Raw genomic sequence first — 19,573 nt, 5'->3', positions numbered from 1 at the left:
ACCTTCCTGTTTCCCAAAGCAGGAACCTACCATGTTCCATAAATAGTAATTCTTTTCAGGTTTTATTCTTTGTAAAACGGAATGATAATACATACCTCATAGACTGCGGTGAGGAGTAAGCGAAACAAAACATAAAACAACCGAGAATGCTTACGAAGTAGATCCTTGTACCCAGATTGGACTTCATAAATTTAACTTGAAGAATAAAAAAGTGAAATAGGAACCTAAAATTTTATTGACTTTAAAAAAGGTGAAAGTAATGATCAAATTTCAAATGCGAAAAAATATGTGCCTGGAAAATCTTGGAGCGATTACAAAAGCTACTTCCACTAAGTGGCTCCACAATTTTATTTTTTTAACCTCGTTTTTTTAGACCACAACGGGTCTAAAACTACAATTCCCACAATGCATCTCGAAGAGTCCCGAAAATGGAACGCCCCGTTGTCGCAGGAGATTGAGGGAGGCGTGGTTTCCCGGAGGGAAGAGCTCTTAGCCTCCCAAGGGCGGGAGAATCCTGGAGACAGCCTCTTTGGAGGGCGGGGCAAGGGCTAGTGAGCGACCAATCATCGAGCCCATCCTGGAAGCGCTGAGCGGCGACGAATCGGAACGCAGCAGAGACCGCCTGGTCTGGCGCGCGTTAATTTGAATGCGCTCCTGGGACCACTGCGGGACTGAGGAGAGGTCTCCGGACCTGGGTGCGGGGCACCACTGCGAGGGTAGAGGCTGGAGGAGAGCCGGGCGCTCTGTGGAACACCGGGGTGAATGTCGAACAGCTTTTGCTCTGGGCCGGGCGGGTTGGCGGGCTGGAGACCGCGCTCGCGGGCACCAGTTTCCATCTTCCGAAGCCAGCGTTGTGGGCAGCGCTGCCCGGGCAAGATGCAGAGAGGGCTCTTTTTGACCTCCCCTCTCTCGGCCCCAGAACGGGGCTCCCCGGAGCGCATCTGGACGTGCGTCCCACGGACCCCGGTCCTTCTCTCTGTCCAGCTCTAAAGTCTTGCTGGTGTAATTTGGGGGGTGGGCTATGCATGAGGCAAAGGGAGGGGAGGCAGGGAGGGAGGCTCGCTGAGCAGCGTGCCGTCAGTTGCCGAGGTCACCGCAGGAGTTCACCGCAGGACTTGCGGGGGTCCCCTCAGCTGGTAGCCTGGGGGAGGGTTAGGCTTCACCACCCCTCCCCCCCTCCCTGGGTAGTGGGCATTGAACCCAGGGGCGCTTTACCACGGAGCCACACCTCCAGCCCTTGTTAAGTTTTAAAAAGTTTGAGACGGGGTCTCAATAAGTTGTGCTGAGGACCTTGCTAATTTGCCCATGCTGGCCTCCAATCTGAGGCTTCAGCCTCCCGAATTCTTGGGCTGACTTCACTCATTTTCCTGCTGGGCTCTGATGAAAAATGACAGTCGGTCTCTGCCTTCATTGAACGCTTAGGCTGTTGAGATGGTTAATAGGAAAATGGGCTAAATGGAATATTAAAGGAGTATACTGTGCAATGGAAACAGAGAACTAGATAAACAGTGCGGGGGGAGTGGGTGGAGTGAGAGCAATGTCAGGGAAGGTCACCTAATTAGGTGAATTAAGGGGGAAAGTGCCATGATTTAGAGTAAAGTCTTTTCTATTTGGTAGGATCATTTTCCAGCGTGAAAAATATTTCTTACTGTCGTGTAATATACTGTTTTTAAAATTTATGGTTTAAACCTTTATTAAAATAATTTGTCTTTTTAAATTCATGGTTTAAACGTAATTTGCCTTGGAAAAAAAATCTGTTTCTTGGATTTTCTAGACCATCACTTACCTTTTTTTGTTGTTGTTGTTCTGGGGATTGAACTCAGGGACACTGAACCACTGAGCCACATCCCCAGTCCTATATTTGTATTTTATTTAGAGACAGGGTCTCACTGAGTTGCTTAGTGCCTCCATAAGTTTCTGAGGCTGACTTTGAACTCAAGGTCTTCCTGCCTCAGCCTCTCCAGCCACTGGGATTACAGGCATCACCTCTGAGTCCTTTTTCAGCCTTTTAAAATTTAATTTTGACGTGATTGTTATACCCATTTGATGAATTTGGTTACTAGCATTGACTTAATTGCTTTTAGGAATTCAATTAAGATGGCAACTATTACTCCAAGGAAGAGGAATCGGCCTTCTGTGAACTGTGACAGGTGAGTCTCATCCTATGCATAGAAATTCTTAAAAAAGAAAACTCGACCTTGTGTTCTCCTATTTCCTAAATTCTTAATTCTGTTATTAAAATGCCTCTTTGGTTACAGTAGTATTTTATATTCTAATTCTAGTTTGAAAATACAGTAAACTTTTAAAGTGAATTATTTAGTTCTTTTGGAGAGAATAGAAGAAGAGTGCCGTTTTCTGTGGCTAAGACGTATGGTAAATCTCTTATTTCATTGTTCACTTTTTTTTTTTTTTGAGTACAGGGGATTGGACTTAGGGGCCCTCAACCACTAAACTACATCCCCAGCCCTATTTTGTATTTTACTTAGAGACAGGGTCTCACTGAGTTGCTTAGGGCAACCTCGCAGTTGCTGAGGTTGGCTTTGAACCCGCCATCCATAGCTGCTGGGATTACAGGCCTGGGCCACTGCAACTGGCTCCTTTCTATTCACTTGGAACATAATGTTTTGCATAGAGTAGAGAGGCTCATCTGTAAACTGTGCCAGAAAGTCTGTATATAGTGATCCACCCACCCTGCTGTGTCTGGTTTTGCTTTTCAAGATTTTAGTTATCTGTAATCATGTGTTGTCTGAAAATATTAAATGCAAAAGATAAGTACAGTGCAGTAAGATATTTTGAGGAAAAGACCACATTCACATAACTTTTATTATAGTATATTGTTATAATTGTCCTTTTTATTGTTAATCTCTTATTGTGTCTAATTTATACAATAAATTTTTTATAGGTGTATGTGTATACCAAAAAACATGGTCTATACAGAATTTAGTTATGTGTAGTCTCAGGCATCCACTAGGCAACTTGGGATGCATCTCACTGATATAAGAGGGGAATACTGTAGTTGGTACTCAACTACATGCCATACCAGAGATACAAATTACTCTCCACAGAAAATGCCAGGGATTGTTTATTACAGAGAAATAATCATTTGGGGAGTCTTTGATCACCAATTAAGTAAAATATATGGGCTATAATTTATATGGTCTAAACATAGAAATTGATTATGGAACATATCAAAGCTTTTTTGGAAACATTTGTTTTCATGAACATTATTAGTACCTTTGGGAAGTTACTTGAATACTTGATAAACACAGAATTTAAGACTCTTACTGTTAAACTAATAGTCTTCATGAGTGGCTTAGAGAGTTTTATTATTTTTGATATGACCTATTCATAGAAATATTACTTATCAGTAAATTTATATAAGTTTTGAAGCAAAATAATGAACTTACAAATGGACTTTGTTTCTTTTCATAGCTTATTATCTTCATCAAAGAAGTTAATTATGGACTTTACAGAAAATCTGTTGCCATCACCTAGTAAAAAGTATAATTGTCAAAACAGTGATGAAAGTGAAGAAAAGCTATATTTTTCTCAAAAAGGCCATTTCATTTCAAGTCCACTCAAGACAATTAAAAAAAACAGATTGCCATCTGCAAGTCATAGCTCACCATTTAAATCTGCTGTACCCACTGTATCTTTTTACAATAAAGACAATAAAGATAAGTGGTATCTTAATCCACTGGAGAGAAAGCTGGTAAGAGAGACTAGATCCACTTACCTAAAAACTAATAATGAAGATAAATCTTTTCCCAGAATGACAGAAAAAATACAGGGAAGACCAAGCTGCACCAAGAAGAAGAATAAGAAAACACAGAAGAGTTTAACTGCTAAGTATCAACCAAGTTATAAGCACATCAAGCCTATATCAAGAAATGCTAAGCATTCCAAGCAAAATCGGATGTCCTATAAGCCAGTTGTGGAAAAAGAGAATAATTGTTATTTAGCTGAAAATAATCCAAATACTCCTAGGGTTCTAAGCCAAAAAATAAAACCACAAGTTACACTCCAGGGTGGAGCAGCATTTTTTGTTAGTAGAAAAAAACTTTCTCTTAGAAAATTGCCTCTGGAAAATAAGCCATCACTGGAACTCACCCCTAAAAATAAACCAGGAGTGATTAAAAAGTCTGAGATAGAGACTGTATGTGAAAGAAAAACTTTTGTGAAAAGTCAAGTGCCAAAGTGCTTGTTGATAGAAAAGAAATTGAATGTGGAGCTGAGTGCAAAAAGTAAAGATGAAGAGGAATTAATAAAGGTAAAGAAAGCTAAACACATCACTTTAAAAAAAGCTGGCTTTTAAACAAAATTTCATTATAAATAACGACATCATTAAACAAAATTTTTTTTTTTTTTTTTTGAGACAAGGTCTCACTTTGCTTGGATCCTTGCTAAGTTGCTGAGGCTGGCCTTGTACTTGAGATCTTCCTGCCTTGGCCTCCTTAGTTGCTGGATGTAAGGCTGCTCTTATGAAGCCAGATAGATAGGGTAAAGAATTTAGAGGCAGGATGGGAAAGATAAGACATCCCTTATTCTGCTTCAGGGAATGTTTTTCTAAAGTGTAAGTATGTTGGTTTTGTTTATTCGTTTTAGCTCATTATTGATTAAGTAGGTTACTCTAGAAATTTTAAAGTACAGAAAGTATATTTTTAAAAAGCCTTCAATAGTCCTACTAACTAGAAATGATCACTGTTGATCTATAGATGGATTTTGGGTTTATCTATTTATTTGGGGAGGGTGGGATATGGGGATTGAACTCAGCAGCACTCAATTGCTGAGTTGCTTAGCGCCTCGCCTCGCCTTTGCTGAGGCTGGCTTTGAACTCAGGATCCTCCCGCGCCTCCTGAGCTGCAGAGATTAAAGGTGTGGGCCACCATGCCCAATTTTTGTTTATTTTATGTATACTATGTTTTCACAGTTGCCATTCTGTGCCTTTTTGTTTGGTCTTTCTCATATTAACACCGGTAGTATAGATTTGTGCTATCTAATAGGAATATGATGAGCCAAAACTTATAGGCAATAGGCTTCAGAAAGGCTGTCTCCCAGTTCAGGGCTTCCATCTCTGCCTTGTCATTTATACTTAGCTCAACCCTTACAGCTGAAGAAATGATAGGCTTGTATAATGTCCCTATGGTGTGAGGATCATATGTTTTACCAGCAATTCAAACTCATAGTCATTTCCTCCCTAATCCATGTCTCATCATTGTCATCTTCACTGCCTCCTCTCAAGTTCAACCTCAATATTTATCTCCTGTAGTATTCCATAGTTCAAAACTCAGTGGCAAAGATTATGTGGATCAAATCTAGCCCATGGATGTTTTGCTTGGACTACGTAATTAAGAAAATTTCATTCAAATTTTTTTTAAATGCAAGAAAACTTTTCTGATTTCTCATTTCTACATGACAATAATCTCTCAGAGCTGAATTTCATCCTCTTTGACAGATAGTGTTTTTTATTTCCCTTCACTGTCAGTGTATGTATTATATATTTAAATCAGTCTAGTTTTCCAGTTGTGTTTTTCTTTTTTTTGGTTCTTGGGATTGAACTCAGGGACACTTGACTGCTGAGCCCAAGACCTATTTTGTATTTTATTGAGTGGCTTAGCCCCTTGCTTTTTGCTGACAACTGGCTTTGAACTCATGATCCTCCTGCCTCAGCCTCCTGAGCTCCTGGGATTACAGGTGTGCACCATGATGCCTGGCCAGTCAATTCAGTTTTGCTATCAATTTCACTTACCTGCTGCCCTTATAGGCATTTAAATTTGTAATCCCTACTGTAAATGTTTCTTCTTGTCAATCTTAAGTATTGTCAAGTTTATTGTTGGGCTGGGGATGTGGCTCAAGTGGTAGCGCCCTCGCCTGGCATGCGAGTGGTCCGGGTTCGAACCTCAGCACCACATACAAAGAAAGATGTTGTGTCTGCCAAACACTGAAAAATAAATACTTAAAAAAAAAGTTTGTTAAGTGAGATGATATGTTGGCTAAGCCATGACAATCTAATTCCATTAATTCTTCGTGTTCTATTTCTACAACAAAATATCCCTGTGTAGATTTTGGTTATATAGATCTGTAAGTTTATCAATATTCGTTGAACTGTACACTTTATACCTATGCATTTCACTATATATAAGTTTGCCTTCATTTTTTAAAAAACTCTGGGTACAACTAATAAGGTCTCAATATAACAAAACAAGTAGAGTGCAGTTTCCTTACCCATCTCCCACTGATTGCTATCTACATTATTATGAAGATTTGACAGTTTTCCTATGATGAACTGATAAAATTCATTTTCTTTCTGAGCTTCACTGCAAGGGACTGGGTATTCAGTTTTCAAAAGTCTGAGAAGCTGAAATATTGTCTATCTTTAATTTGTACAACTGGGCTCTATTGTCTCTTAAGATTTCATTAAATAGCCACTGCTAGGATTCAAATCTGAAAGGGTATAAAGATCTCTTTTCCCCCCGTCTCATTATGGAGCCTTTGGCAAACTAATGGATTTTCTACCTCTGCTGAGATACTATGGTTTTGAGTAAGAGTTCTGCTTTAATCAAGAGTTTTTTCTCCCCTCCACAAGTTTTATGTTCCCCAAGTCTCTCCAAATTAGTATTAGTAAAATTTGTCAGGCTTTTTTCTACTTTACCATATCTGTGCTACTATTCAAAAAGTGGGAACCTTTGTGGGAGAAACCTCTCCAGTGACTCCACAATGTTATTTTTCTTTCCTTGGCTAATCATTTTAAAGTCAATAACAAAAAGTTGTACCTTTTCAGTTTAGTGGCTTCTGGAGAAATTTTTGCCATTTTACTAATTCTTTTCATTTTATTATTATGGAAGTGTGGTTTATAATTTTTATTCTGCCATCTTTATCTGGGTGGCCAGGAGTAGTGGCACAGCTGTAATCCCAGTGGCTCCGGTGGCTAAGGCAGGAGGATTGCAAGTTCAAAGGCCAGCCTTAGTAACTCAGCAAGGCCCTAAGCAGCTCCTTGAGACCCTGTCTCTAAATATTTAAAAAGGCTGAGGATATGGCTTAGTGGTTAAGGGCTCCTGGGTTCAATTCCTTGTATCAAAAAAGACATCCATCTTTATCTGGGAAAATATTACATTTTTGACAAGGAAAACAAATTACAATATGTGTACTCTGACGTGTGTGTGTGTGTGTGTGTGTGTGTGTGTGTGTGTGTGTGTGATATTGGGAATTGATGTTGGACCTTGCATATATTAGGAAAGGGCTCTACTGCTGAACTACATCCTTAGCCCTGTACTCTGACTTTTAAAAAGGTGATATGTAGACTGAAAATTGAAGACTTAAAAATCACTTTGTGCAATGTAATTCATAATGCACTAATTTTTTTTACAAACATTTGTTAGGATCCACTCACTAAATAGAAAACAACTAAGAATTATAGATTTTCTTTACTTTTTTACTTGATTATTATTTTCAGGATTCATTAGGTGAAGTAGTTTCTTCAAAGGAATATAAACTTGATGAAAATAAGCATTTTTCACCAGAAGATTCTCTTGGTGAGAACAAGACAGGTAAGTAAGAAAATTTTTCAGATGAGTTAGATACTTGTATTAACTCTTTATTATATGTGTCAATGTGAAATTCATATAAAAATATTTTCTGGATTTTTTTTCCCCCTAATGTGCCTCCTATTAGTATCTTTTTATTTTTTCTCTCTGGCTCTATTTTCTGTGGTCTAGTAGTACAGTGTTTCTGTGGTCTAGTAGAACAGTGTGTTTTGAAAAGCAGAAGACGGGAGATTTTAAGTCAAAACTATAGATTTAAAAAAAAATGAATACTAAACAACTGTGGCCAAATTACTTGCGCTCTGCAGGGTGGGATAATAAAATCATACCCTGTCTTCTACCCAAAATAGTAGAAAGGAGTAAAACAGTTTGGTTTTTGTAACTGGGATCAGGCCTAGTTGTGAGCAGAACTAAGCCATAGAAATGACCCTGCAATCCTGGGCTCTTATCTAGGTCTAGTGCTTGTTAGCTATGTGATCTGGGAAGGGATCCTTAAAGTAAGAGGTTTTAAATTCCTCTTAGTTTTGAAACCCTCTCATTAACTTACAGTGACATTGCTAAACAGTATTTACTAAACTATGAGAATATAAATAAATTAATCAGCCCATCGTGGTGGTACACACCTGTAATCCCCTGAGTTTTTATTTATTTACTTAGAAGTTTTAATTACTTGTCCCTGAGTTCAATCCCCAGTACCAAAAAAAAAAAAAAAAAAAAGGAAAAGAGAGAGAGAGAAATTAGCATTTTTGGTAATTTCATCTCATTGGTTATATCTATAGATTTGAAAGTGAATGAAAATACTAAAAGTAGACATGTTGGATGAGTGAGAAAATGTCTCATAAAAAGAAATAAAATAAAGATATAATCTGTAACAACATCCCTTAGAAGATCTAATATACATAGAATAATTGTTCATTATAATTCTGAGACATAAAGCTAAAAACTAGTATTTACTGAGTGCTGAATATGTCCTAGACAGTATTTAGTAAAAGTTCTGTGTTCCCCCCTGCCCTGAATTAATAGAAGATATAACAGAAAAATAATGTCTTCTAAATATTCATACATTTTTCTTTTAAAATAAACTACTTGCTGGGCATCGTGGTGCATGCCTGTAATCCCAGCAGTTCAGGGGCTGAGGCAGAAGGATTGCAAGTTCAAAGGCAGCTTCAGCAAAAGTGAGGTTCTAAGCAGCTCAGTGAGACCCTGCCTCTAAGAAAGATACAAAATAGGGCTGGGAATGTAGCTCAGTGGTCAAGTGCTCCTGAGTTCAATCCCTGGTTTTCAAAAAATAAATAACTAAATAAATAAATTACTTGTGGTATATTATCTAAGTCAATTTAAAGAAAAATTTTTAGCAAATAAAGATCTTACAGATAGAAAAGGATATGGCAAAAGTCATCAAAGTATTACACAAATAACTACAGTAACTAGAGTGTAATATTGTATTCTCTTACAAACCTAGGATATAGATTCTGTTATGCTCATTTTATAAATGAGGAAATGGACTTAGGTTAAGTAACTTACCAGAGTAGATCAGACTTGCCTATCTTAGCCTTATTTGTAGAGCATGAGTGAGCACTGTTTTTCTTTTTCTTTTTTTTTTAATTTATTCATTTTTATTGGTTGTTCAAAACATTCCAAAGCTCTTGACATATCATATTTCATACATTAGATTCAAGTGGGTTATGAACTCCCATTTTTACCTGAGCACTGTTTTTCTTTTTTTTTTTTTTTTTTTTTGAGAGAGTGAGAGAGGAGAGAGAGAGAGAGAGAGAGAATTTTTAATATTTATTTTTTAGTTCTCGGCGGACACAACATCTTTGTTGGTATGTGGTGCTGAGGATCGAACCCGGGCCGCACGCATGCCAGGCAAGCGTGCTACCGCTTGAGTCACATCCCCAGCCCCAGAGCACTGTTTTTCAATGCAAGGTTAAAGTTTGCTTTTTACCAGCATATCAGGGGTACATGATAGCCACATGACATCACTGGTGCCATTAGTCTTTATCACCAGGTTCAGGTCATGTTTGCCAGGTTTCTCCTCTATAACATTTTTCTTTTTCATACTCTAGTCTTTGAAAGCTAGTCACTAAGTCTAGGCTCCCCTTTCAGGAAGCAGTGGGGATTAAAATAACTGTATACTATTTGAAATTCTACTGTAAGGAAGTTTATTCTTTCTCAATTTGTATATTCAGTCACTTAAATAAACTTGTGGATATATGTCATTATATATTCATGAATATTTTACATTTGGGGTTTAAATCTAGTACATTATTTATTTTAGGGCTCAAATTATTCATCTTTGGCCATTGGGATCTTTTCAACGCGGTTCTCTTTGGCATGTCTTATATTTTTGTCTTTTGAGCATTTCCTTTTTTCTAAACATTACAAGATACTAGGCTCTTCTTGTATTTTTCCTGCCCACCCCAGCACTGGAATCATCAAGTTCTTACACAGAACCCTGGTTACTTTTATTGGAGAATGGTATTTAGAAACCAAGATCTGAGGGCTAGAGATGCAGCACAGTGGTAGAAACCAAGATCTGGACTCTGTGTGCTTGTTGCTATTAGAGTGTTGTTGTTTCTAGGCCAGCTGAGCAGACAGAACTAGAAAAGATACATACCCATGATTCCATCATCTCCATCTGTACATATTAGCATGAGTTCATATTGCTATGTCCAACTTTAGTCCAGTGCCATAGGGTTTAGTCTACCCCTTTGTATTTTACATTGAGATATGTGATCCATTTTGACTTAATTTTTATATAAGATGTGAGTATGTGTGATTTTTTTTTTTTTTTTTTTTTGCATGCAGACATCCAATTCCAGCACTATTTGTTGAAGACTATCCTTTCTCTATTAAATTACCTTTACCTCCTTATCAAAAATCAGTTGAATCTATTTGTGGGTCTATTTCTGGTCTCTCTGTTTTGACCCATCTATTTGTCTCCTTTTGCCAGTACATACTGTCTTTATTATGGTTAAGTTTTGAGGTTAAGTAACATGAATATTTTGGTTTTATTAACCTTTAAAATTTTAGGGTTTAATGCTTTGATTTTTATTTGGTAATACAAATTTTTGCCCTTTTTTTTCCTTGCCAGTTTCTCTGGAGTCCAATGTTTATCCCATCTTCAGTGCGTCTTCAGTCAATACAAAAAGGTAGAAATTGTTCTTATTTTGATCCAAGTTTTATTAGTTGTACAAGTCTTTTTTTCTTATGCTATTTAATTTGGAGAGTACTTTTTCTTCACTGTTAAGGGAATAGGAGAATAATATTAAGAACAGGAAATGAAATCAGCTTCTTAGAAGTTTCATAAGATTTTAGAGTTTAGAGATGGAAAAGGTCTTTATAGATTTGAATAATAATAATTGTTAATATTATTATATAATATGGGGCCCATAATAAGTTGTTCATATCTATCAGTTTCAGAACAAACTAAAAGGTAAATACTGTTATTGATTCCATTTTTTAGCTGAGGAAATCTTAGTACTTAAGCCACGAATTTTAGTGAATAGCACAGTTATTCAGTGCTAGAGCTAGGACTAGAAGACATGTCTGAATCAAAATCCCATTAGCCTCTATTGCCTGCCATAGGTAACAATAGATTAATAGTCGCTAAAATTTTAATGTGCATTTACAACCTCATAATATAGGAACCATTATTGTCCCATTTTATAGATGACTGGCCAGAGGAGTAAGTAACTTGAGACCTTACTGCTATTGTAAATATCCTAGCTGAAACTTTTACTGTCCTGTTCAGATCTAAAGACTGCAGTGAGGAAAGGCATGCATGGGTAGAGAGCGTGATAGGGCAAGAGCTCTGAATAAAGAAGTTTCTTATAGTCTGGACATCCTCTTCCTAAGCAGCTTTGATTCTTCTCTCTCGTTTTGATGATGAATAACTAGATGTTAAGGAAGGAAATTCCTAGCTAAGTTCTTCTATCCATAGAGCACCTTACCTTAAATTGCCTCAGATTTGTGTGGGTGGGCAACTTTTCCCCATCAAAGGTCATGTTCTTAGTTTTTCTCACCTTTTCCTTTTCTTACCTGCGTTGTCGTCTTTCATGACTCATTGAAGATGGAAGCTTTATCATAATCAGCTGATAAAAGTAATTTAATCTAGCAAGAAGAGTTACTGGGATACTCTTGGTTGAATCATGTGAAATTACTTTTTTGGTAGGCTCCAAAATGTCAGATTTCAGCAATTACTTATAGATTAATCTATTTTACTTCAGTAGATTATAGATTCTCCAGGTACATAGTCTCACATTATTGTCTTTTTATTTTTGTTTTATTTGTTCATTTAACAAACACTTAGAAAGATTCTACTATGTGTCTTTGAACTTATTCTGAGTTCTGGAGATGTAAAGATAAATATGGTCCTGCTATCAAGGAAATTATGGTTGTAAGAGAAAAAGTGTTGAAACAAATAAATATAATAAGGTCAATAAATACATACAATAGATAAAATATAGTTCGTAAGACAGAAGTGAAGAGATTGCAATCATGCATGAAGGGCCAAGGAGAACTACATAGCAAAGGTTTTATAAGGCACAAGAGCCACTAACCTCGTTGACCTAGCAAATGTTTTTCATACTGTGGGTAGCAACCAATTTAGTCTTTTGTCACACCCTCTTAAGAGTGTCATATCCAGCATTTTTTAACTGGAATGCTGTATCTCTATAGCAAGTGTATTTAGTGAAACTCTTTTAGCTGTGTGTCTGTACTGATTGTAACGTAAAATTAATTTGTTAGTATAGGTTTGTCACAATCAGTTTGAAAACCTTACCTTTTCAAATGATAACAAGATAGCTTGACTTAAATAAGCATTAAATAGTTGTGGTTTTTTTCCATTTTCTTATTTGTCAGTTTTTTTATTTGAACATTTTTGTTTTGGGCATTTCTTTTTTCCCCCTTACAATTTACTTTTACTTTTCTCTGACAATTTCTATACCTTTTGGTCCCTGGGAAACCAGAATCCTTTCATTAAAAGGCAAAGATTACAAACTCAATACCTATAGACCTTGCCAGGCTGGGCAGGAATCTGGACCAACTGGAAAATGCATGCTTCATTTGAAAGTACAAGTGCTATTTGATTCCAACTAGTAGGTTTGTTTTTGTTTTTGTTTTTTTTTTCTTTTAATTTTGGGGATTGAACATAGGAATGCTTTACCACTAAGCTATATCCCCAACCCTTTTTGTTTATTGAAATAGGGTCTCCCAAAGTTATTGAGAGCCTCGCTAAATTGCTGAGGTTGACTTTGAAATTGCCGCAGTCTGGCTGGGCACAAAATAACGGAGCCTCCACGAGGAGCTTGTAGGTTCAAAACAGGAACTCCTTTATTGCCCGAACTTCCTCGAACACCCCCCACGAACACCCCCCACTCGGCCCTTCCAGCAACCACCAACCAGAAAATCGGAAAATCCCTCCTCCTGCACTTCCCCAACCAATGCGAACTCTCCAGGAATCCCCAAGAGAACTCCAAAGTAGCAGGCCTAGGAGGACAGCAGGGGTATAATACACAATTGAATACACAGCTTAACATAACCATCGTCATCTCAGTGGCTCACCTCAGCTTCTTGAGTCACTGGGATTTCAGGCATGTACCATCACACCCAGACTAGTATATTCTTTAAAGGAATAGAGAACTAGTGATCTTTTAGTATCTCTTAAATATTGGGAATATACATTTTAAGTGAATTCTCTAGATTTTAAAATACTGGTGGCTAATCCAAAGCTTTGAATACCATATGAAACAACCAAAATGTATCTATCTGGTTGTGGGATTTAGTCTGAGGGCCTTATGAGCCAAATCCCAACATTTTTCCCTAATGCTTAAAGATAGCTTCATTACATTTATTAAAAATAAAATTTCTTTTTCTTTAAAATTTCCAAGTACTGGGATACTGCTCTCGTCATGAGGAAGAGTACCCAAGTAAAAAGTTGTTGGATCCTAATACATTAGTGATTGTGGTTGCTTGTTGGTCCGTGAGATTCAGTTTTAGTATCCACTTATTTGCTATGGTACCCCAGGGATTTCTTTATTCTTACATGGGTAAGTATTTGGGTTTGATAAAGCAAGGTGAAGTCAATTTCCAAAGTGATTCTCCAATGGCATCTGATACTGGTGAGAAAAGTTCCTTGGGCTTGCTGTTAGAAACCAAGATTTAAGTCTTAAAACTTCCACTACTTGTTCTGTTCCCTGGAATGCATTACTGACCCTAATATTTCTCATCTTTATGTAATATTTATCAACCTACCATTTGAAGATCTCTCGTTGAAGAACAGTCTTCTGTGGGATCCATCAGCTGTACTGATTTCTTGAAACAGACCAACATACAGAAAAATCTGAATATCAGAGATGCAAATAAAGAAACAAATGCCCAGCTCATCATTGTGAGTAAATTTGAAACACAGCTTCTCACATGTGGCTTTTGCATGTATAACATAAAGTTATACTTTTATCTTAGCATAGTAACTTGGGTTATAGATATTCTGAATTTTGTAAATGTCAATTTTGTTCTAGTGGTTACATTTATGCTTGTCAATAAACTTGAACTGATAGTGTTGGGCAATGCTAGTATTTTAGTAGAAGGCTGATGAATGAGTTGTTTCCAATTAAGAAAAATTATTGATCAGCAAAAAATTTAATTGGAATAGGTACGTTGAGTTAGATCTTGGCTTGGCAAACTGGTCATAGGCCATGACCTGTAAACTAAAAGTAGTTGTTTCATTTTTATAGGTTTGGAAAAAGAGTATGTAATAAACCATGTGTGTCCTGAAAGATCTAAAATATTTACATCTGATGTTGTCATAGAGAAAGTTTGCTAGGAGTGTCCCTATATTTAATCCCCAGTATCGAAAAAAGAAAAAAATTTCATTGTTCATTTTAGCTATGTTCTGTAACTTACTCTTACTCCTTAGAACTATTGAGTCTAGTAAAGAATCATGTGTTTTTTACACTGTCCACTCAAAGAGAAAATTTTGTTACTTTGATGAGATTATTGTGTTTTTAGGTCTCTTCATTCTATTTTGCTTTCTTCCCCTGCTTCTATTGCAGGATGCAGGTCAGAAACATTTTGGTGCTACTATTTGTAAATCTTGTGGCATGATCTATACTGCTTCCAACCCAGAAGATGAAATGCAGCATGTCCAGTATCACCACAGATTTCTGGAGGGAATCAAATATACAGTGAGTCAAAGATACTCTTTTCAATTGTTCTGAAAGTAAACTGGTTTGAAAGAGACATTTCTGTTCATTAAATATTGAAAGGCCTATATGTCAATAAATATTTCATTGTCTACAGTTTTCTTATCTGTAAAATTTGAGAGACTGGCACTATTAAAAAGTTAGGTTTTTTTTTTTGTTTTTTTCCCCCCAGTGCTACGAATTGAATCTAGGGCTTTATGTATGGTAGATAGATAGATATGCTATCACTGAGCTACATCCCACTCTTAAAGTTAGCTTTTAATAGTACAGTTTCAAATTTATAATACCAGTCTAAGGTGAGCATTGTCCTAGGTAGAAAAAGCACTTTATAACCTTATCCCTGACTACTGAGCAGAGTTCAACAGTCAAGATATAAAACTTGAGGAGAGCCTCTCTCCCTCTTCATGTAGCAGCAATTTCTTCTTTATAGAAAACCTTGGTAAAACAGCCTTCCACAACTTCTTTAGGCTTTTTTCCCTCTTTTTTTTTTTTAAAGAGAGAGAATTTTTTAATATTTATTTTTTAGTTCTCGGCGGACACAACATCTTTGTTTGTACGTGGTGCTGAGGATCGAACCCGGGCTGCATGCATGCCAGGCGAGCGCGCTACCGCTTGAGCCACATCTCCAGCCCCTTTTTTCCCTCTTGAGAGGGCAATTTCACCTCTTTATGAAGCATGTTTGTAGTTCAAACACATCCTATCTTTGGCTTCATCTTTGTGATTGTACCCACTACTAGTCAAATACGAGTGCCCCTACCACCCCGACACACAATAGTTCATGCTTTTTTAATATTTTTAGGTTATTTGTTGTCATTGGGATTTTGGGCAGGAGGAGCTCTGGGGGAGCTGGGTTTATTGAAACAGCTTCCTCCCTGGATTCCATAGTCCTCCTACTGCTCTGTTGCCTTTTTTCCTTTCCCCCCAGAAACCCAGGGTTGCTCTACCACTGAGCAACATCCCTTGCCCTTTTTGTTTTTTTTGAGATAGTCCTGATAAGTTGCAGAGTTTGGCCTCAAATTTGTGACTCTCCTTCCTTGGTTCCTTGTTGCTGGGTGTACAGGTGTGCACTACCACACTGGCCCAGAATAATTTAATGCATAGATTTATATGATTCTTCATACTTTTAGAAAAAGAAAATTCCCACCAGCAGTTAAGGTGCTCCTTAACCTGGCTTCAGCTTTTCCTATACATGTGTATATAATATATAACGGGGAATGTGTGTAGGTGTGCATCTATATACCTTTATATATGTTTAAATTCTTGCCCTCTATAATCTGCTTTCTATACGTTAGCCAGAGGATTCTTTTCTAAAAATAAGTCTCACTGAGTTGCTTAGCACCTTGCTTTTGCTGAGGCTAGCTTTGAATTTTGCAATCCTCCTGCCTCAGCCTCCCAAGCCACTGGGATTACAGGTGTGTGCCACCATGACTAGCTCAACTATGTTTTTGATATAGTAATAATTTCACGTGGTTCAAAATTTACAAGATAAAAAGTCTATTTATTGAACAGTATTTCTTCCTACTCCTTCTGTGTACACTGGTCCCCTATCTGCAGGGGTCCAACATTGACAATTTCATCTGTATATCTTCCAGAGGTAATTTTTGCATATATAAGAAAATATTATTACTTGATTTTATTTTGACCTGCATTTCTTAAGTCAGAAATGTCATTCTCAGCTTGGCACATGCCTATAATCCCAGTGGTTTGGAAGGCTGAGGCAGGAGGATTGGGAGTTCAAAACCAGCCTCAGCAAAAGCAAGGTGCTAAGCAACTCAGTGAGACCCTGTCTCTAAATAAAATATAAAATTGGGCTGAGGATATGGCTCAGTAGCTGAGTGTCCCTGAGTTCAATCCCCAGGGACCAAAAAATAAGGAATGTCATTGTCAGTTCCAAGATTCATGAAAAGATTTTCCTATATTTTCTTAAAATACTTATATAGCTATAAATTCTATTATTCAGATCTTTAATCCATTGGGAATGTTTAAGACATTGCATTAAAGATGAATCCTAACTTACTTTTGTTTCTTATGATTGCTAAGTGTGCCAACATTATTGTTAGGTTAGTTCATGTTTCCCACTAATTGCCAATGTCACCTTTAATCTATATATATAAATGGCCTGTTAGTAGTGTTCTTGTACTAGTCCTATACTCTTTTAAATGTAGTTTCATACCCTGGATGTCTGGCCAGGTAAGTGTTTTTTTATTCTTTAAAAATGTCATCTTTTCCTACACATTTCCTATTCCAAATTATAAAATGGGCCTATTATCAGGTTATCCCCAAATAAAAAAATCTTTTGGGATTTTGATTGAAATTGGTAAACTAATGTTGTTTTCTTGTGGTTAATCCTCCACTTTAGGAACTTAATATCCCTTTCTATTGATTTATGTCTTTTATATCTTTCAGGAGGGTTTTGTAGTTTTCTGCATGTGGATCTTTAATTAAATTTATCCTAAAAATTCTACTATCAGTCACAACACTGCTGTTTTCTGTTTTACATCTGATGTTGTCATAGAGAAAGTTTGCCAATCGCTATATTAGACAATTCAGAGCCTTGGATTTTCAATGACATTAAACAGTACCTTTGTTTATTTGGTTAGTGAGCTTATCTTGAAATGGCCACCCTCCCCATTATGCTTGCTGAAATCTTAATTAAGGTTCAAAAGAAAAAAAAAAAACATGTCAAGTGCCTCATAGCTTTAATAACACTGTTGAGATAAACACTGGGTCCACCTGCTAAAGCACAACTAAGACTGAAATGTGTAAGCCTCTGGTCTTGTCAAGTAAAAGGACAGAAAAAGACATTGTTGTGCATATGTGAAAAAGGAAGATAGGATTCACTGAGGGAATATGTGTAAGACGTATGACCAGCACTATGCACCCTGTAATGTTCTACACACTTACAGGGATGGGGGCCGAACCACTTGGGTGGAAATGTAAGGATGGGAAATTCCTGATTGAAAAAGTGGGCCTCTGCAGCTCAGTGAAGTGCTGGTGTCCCTTTCTACAAAGCTGACTAAGATGCATTGGGTGAGATCTGTGCTGAGCTACTGATAGGAGAAAGCACTTGAACTTGAGCCTCTATTGTCTAGATTTGTCTTTCCTCGGTCCAGTAGACTCTTATTAAACCTTCCCTTAGAAGTTAGCTTGGCCTACTGCCCATGTGCCCACCCTGAGTGATTGGGCATTTCTTTCTCTGTGATCCCATCAAGAGCTCTCATTTGGCTTTGCTTTTAGTTCTAACAAATAATATTCATCGTCTCCCAACAGAGTATCAGCCCATTGAGGTCACTTGTTATAAGTAAGCATCTTTCTTTTGAGTATGTTACTTTTAATTAGATTTAATCCTTTTTTATATCATTTGGTATTTGGCATTCTATCCCCTCTGGGTCAAACTATTTAATATCTTTTGTTTTCACAAATTAACTTTTTTTTCCTCCCTTTGACAGGGCTGGAAAAAAGAACGGGTAGTAGCAGAGTTTTGGGATGGGAAGATTGTATTGGTCCTGCCACGTGATCCAGCTTATGCTCTCAGAAAGGTGTGGAACATTCTCTTTTCTATTCTTCCCTCACTTCCCACACAGTTAATCTCTGTTGAAGTGTGAACCACTTTGCTGGTGGGTAAGCCTCTTTGGTACATGCTTCACCCATTATGTTCCGTTGTCCCACTTATGGAACTCCTAAAAAACCCGAGTTGAGTGCAAATATACACCTATGGTAACTTTGAAATAAATTTGTTTTTAGAGTTCTATTTCTTTGAGAAAAGTAATAGGTGTATGATTAGTGATAGTATTCATTAGTACTACTGATATTAAATATTATTGTTAATAAATTATATAATAAACTCTAAATTATGATTTCCAACCTATTTTAATGCATTTGTATCATTTTCGTTGAAATGGTCATAGAATGAAAACTTGGGACTTCATAGGTTAAAAATGACTTTAGTAGGGGTTTATACAAGATAAATAAAGGAATGTCAGTTGGAATTAAAGAAACCACATAAGGTTCTACAACTTATCTCTTATCTTCATCATCTACTTGTGAAAAATTAACTAAGCTTTTCAGTGTTGAAATTAGTGGCCCCAAGTCTGTTTCTTATATTGTTATTACCAGTTTTTCTTGGGTTGGTGTTGGCCAATACAAAAAATGAATAAAGCTAAAACAAATCTGTTTGGGTGCTTCCTACTCCTTATTTCCCCCAGAATTCTGAACTTCTGCTAAAAGTGTCTTTTAAATAGGTTCTTAAGCCCTATTGCTGAAGTACCAGACATATGAATTGATAGTAAAATTTTGAGAGGGTATAAATTTAGGGGAGAAAGATACAATTTAGGAAATAGAGATAAAAAAGACTAAGATGATAGTAAACATACATTTTATATAGATAAGCATATGTAGTTTATTGTACTTTTTAAAACAAATTCACCTTTTTGATTGTTAACACCATTAGGTAGAAGATGTCCAAGAACTTGCTGATCATGAATTGGGCTTCCAGCAAGTTGTTCCCAAGTGTCCCAACAAAACCAAAACTTTCCTCTTTGTATCTGATGAAAAGAAAGTCGTTGGGTGTTTAGTTGCCGAGCCCATCAAACAGGTATGGTATATCTTAAATTACTGGCATAATTTTTGAGCAAAATAAAGTAGTTGGGAGAAGTCTCTAAGCCTTTCAACTGCTACCTGATTTTTCTTATTAAAAATTTCCTTGACCATGGGGATGAATGAAGTTATTTACATTATATTTGTCATTTGCCTTATAAGCAGAGTAAGTAAGTATATCCATGTAGTCATTACCATACTGGATAAAGTATAGTGGTTTTAGATAAG

General features: G+C 36.9%; 1 protein-coding gene across 1 annotated transcript in view; it reads left to right on the top strand.

Moving 5' to 3' along the window:
- The first annotated feature begins 628 nt into the window (after positions 1-628).
- The window catches only part of Esco2 (establishment of sister chromatid cohesion N-acetyltransferase 2), a 30,775-nt gene continuing 11,830 nt past the window's right edge, over positions 629-19,573 (top strand). Inside the window, exons 1-9 of the mRNA XM_005337246.4 lie at positions 629-758; positions 2,085-2,150; positions 3,433-4,270; positions 7,454-7,547; positions 10,639-10,696; positions 13,809-13,935; positions 14,600-14,731; positions 18,199-18,288; positions 19,200-19,343. Of these exons, the coding sequence (XP_005337303.1) occupies positions 2,098-2,150; positions 3,433-4,270; positions 7,454-7,547; positions 10,639-10,696; positions 13,809-13,935; positions 14,600-14,731; positions 18,199-18,288; positions 19,200-19,343 (1,536 nt within the window). The 5' untranslated portion in view covers positions 629-758; positions 2,085-2,097. The remainder of the gene's footprint in view (positions 759-2,084; positions 2,151-3,432; positions 4,271-7,453; positions 7,548-10,638; positions 10,697-13,808; positions 13,936-14,599; positions 14,732-18,198; positions 18,289-19,199; positions 19,344-19,573) is intronic.

The sequence above is a fragment of the Ictidomys tridecemlineatus genome, chromosome 14 (assembly GCF_052094955.1).
Source record: "Ictidomys tridecemlineatus isolate mIctTri1 chromosome 14, mIctTri1.hap1, whole genome shotgun sequence".
NCBI classification, from domain to species: Eukaryota; Metazoa; Chordata; class Mammalia; order Rodentia; family Sciuridae; genus Ictidomys; species Ictidomys tridecemlineatus.
This window is presented reverse-complemented; position numbering and strand designations above follow the sequence as displayed.